Source organism: Octopus sinensis, linkage group LG13 (genome assembly GCF_006345805.1).
Source record: "Octopus sinensis linkage group LG13, ASM634580v1, whole genome shotgun sequence".
NCBI classification, from domain to species: domain Eukaryota; kingdom Metazoa; phylum Mollusca; class Cephalopoda; order Octopoda; family Octopodidae; genus Octopus; species Octopus sinensis.
Window position 1 is genome coordinate 67,523,264 of NC_043009.1, and position 2,415 is coordinate 67,525,678.

The window sequence follows — 2,415 nt, forward strand, 5'->3', positions numbered from 1 at the left end:
GCTGCTGGGAAACGATCCAAATCCCGGCTGGCTTGATGCTTTTGATGTATCTTGAGCATCGTTAGGCCTGAATAGGAGTATTTATATTAACAGGTGTGTATTTATACATACGCATGTTTATACGCAGGCAAAATCAGAAACACTCAATAAAATGAAAGAAAATATCGAAGCGAGTCAAACGTTTTGCAATATTTGCACACGTGCTAGTTTTGCGGCGTTTGTATTACGTGACCGAAGCAGTTCGAGCCATGGAGGAATCCACTGAGGCTGGCAAGTATCGTAGCAGTTGGTGCTCCGACACGTTGTGCATTGCTTCAATCCGGATATGATTTGGAAGCCGCACAGATGAGCGTGCAAAGTAGTCTAATCCGGGAACTTATGCTTGACAAGTTCGAACTGAGCCATAACGCCGCGGAAGAAAGCAAAAACATTTGTTGTGCGAAAGGTGAAGTCGCAGTCGATTTCCATATAGTAACCAGATGGTTCAAGAAATTTCGCTGGGGCTGCAAGAACTTGGATGATCAAGCAAGGTCAGGTATGCGTAAAACCGTGGATTCCGAGGTCGTGCTCCAAGCCATAGAAGCAAATCCAGCGTGTGGCACTCGGAGTGTGTCTGGCAAACTCGGCCTCTCACAGATGTATGCCATTGTGCAGCAAAAATACCTGGCATTGGTTAGCAGAAAGCGAATTCTCTTGCAGCAAGACAACACAAGACCTGACACGGCTCAAACGACTCGGAATAAACTCCAGGAACTTGAGGGAATCAATTTAATGCCACACCCAGCTTATAGTCCGAACCTAGCTCCCCCGGATCATTACTTGTTCCAGTCCACGGTTCACTTTCTGCGCTCGGGATACTTTATGAATCAAGAGGAAGTGGAAGCTTCAGAGAATGGGTTCTTCGCCTCAAAGAACAAGAACTAGTATCAGCGCAATGACTGGCAGAATGGTGGCCCCAGAGGGTGCCGCAGCAGAATGGTTCAGCTGGTTTTGTTGTAAGTTGACGAATAAAGCAAATAAGTTACTGAAACATTGTAAAAGTTTCTACTCAACACAATACAAGACACGCACATTCATACACACACACATACACACATACACGCGCGCACACACATACGCACACTCACACGCACGCACACGCACAAAACTTGGTTTCACAAAACCAGAAAAGCACGGTTAATTAAAAAATCATTGCTACAAGCCAATAAATGCACTGTAATAATATGTAAAACATTCCAGAAGTTTAGCTTATAATATGTGCATACATGCACACAGGCATATATATATATATATTATATATAATAATATATATATATATATACATACCATATATATCTTTGTAAAACCGTTTCTATATATATGCGTACACATAACAACGCATACAATAGCATTCGTGTTGGAAGATATGCACATGTGTGTGTCTGCGCGCGCACACACACACACACACGCACACATATGTTTGATAGCTTATTCACATACATGCACGCATGCACACATTACCTACACATTTAAATAAATTCATGCAAACATGCCTCGTTGATGTCTACATTTTGAAATTTAGCCTTACTTCCGGTCTCGAAACCTGTTTTTTTTTCCATAGGTGAGAAACTTGACGAAATAAATCTGAACGGCACACCTACTCCAGGTGAGTCGAAAGTCGTCTGACTAAACTACTTAAATAGAATTTCGGAGGAGAAATACGCATCACAGAGTTCAGGCCCACTGCACAGCAGCATGGGCAAATGTCAATTACTAAAGCCTCGGGCCGACCAAAGCCTTGTGAGTAGATTTGGTAAGTGGAAACTGAAAGAAGCCTGACGTATATATATAAAAAGCACATAAAAAGCACCCACTACACTCTCAGAGTGGTTGGCGTTAGGAAGGGCATCCAGCTGTAGAAACACTGCCAGATCAGACTGGGCCTGGTGCAGCCTTCTGGCTTCCCAGACCCCAGTTGAACCGTCCAACCCATGCTAGCATGGAAAACGGACGTTAAACGATGATGATGATGATGATGATATATATATATATATATATATATATATATATATAGTATATATATAGTATATATATATATGCTGAGACCCCTTTCGGTCATGACTGACCATGGGATTGCACTTAGAAAGTTACCCTCCTAGGCACAAGTCCAGGCAAGGTTGTTTATGGAGGACCAGCAGTCGCCCATGTTGATATTCTCTCGCTTGCAGAATAAGACCCAACCATATGTTTCAGTCGGATTATCCGTTACTTTTTACTTTTTCCAGTCATTAGACTGTGGCCATGCTGAGGCACCTCGTCTCCACCCCACAAGTGTCATCCAAGGGAAAGGCAAAGGGGCCGATACAGTTTGGCACCAGTGATGTCGCAATTCATTTCTACAGCTGAGTGAACTGAAGCAACGTGAAATAAAGTGTC

The 2,415-nt window shown here is 43.0% G+C and overlaps 1 protein-coding gene across 1 annotated transcript; it reads left to right on the forward strand.

Moving 5' to 3' along the window:
* Positions 1-345: 345 nt before the first annotated feature.
* Positions 346-924, forward strand: LOC115218336 (histone-lysine N-methyltransferase SETMAR-like). The gene has a single exon (XM_029788086.1). It carries the CDS (start codon positions 346-348, stop codon positions 922-924), a length of 579 nt encoding a protein of 192 aa, XP_029643946.1.
* The last annotated feature ends 1,491 nt before the right edge of the window (positions 925-2,415 follow it).

Excerpts from the sequence above, each read along its gene's own strand:
- LOC115218336 (XM_029788086.1), top strand. The coding sequence starts at position 346 with ATGAGCGTGCAAAGTAGTCTAATCCGGGAACTTATGCTTGACAAGTTC.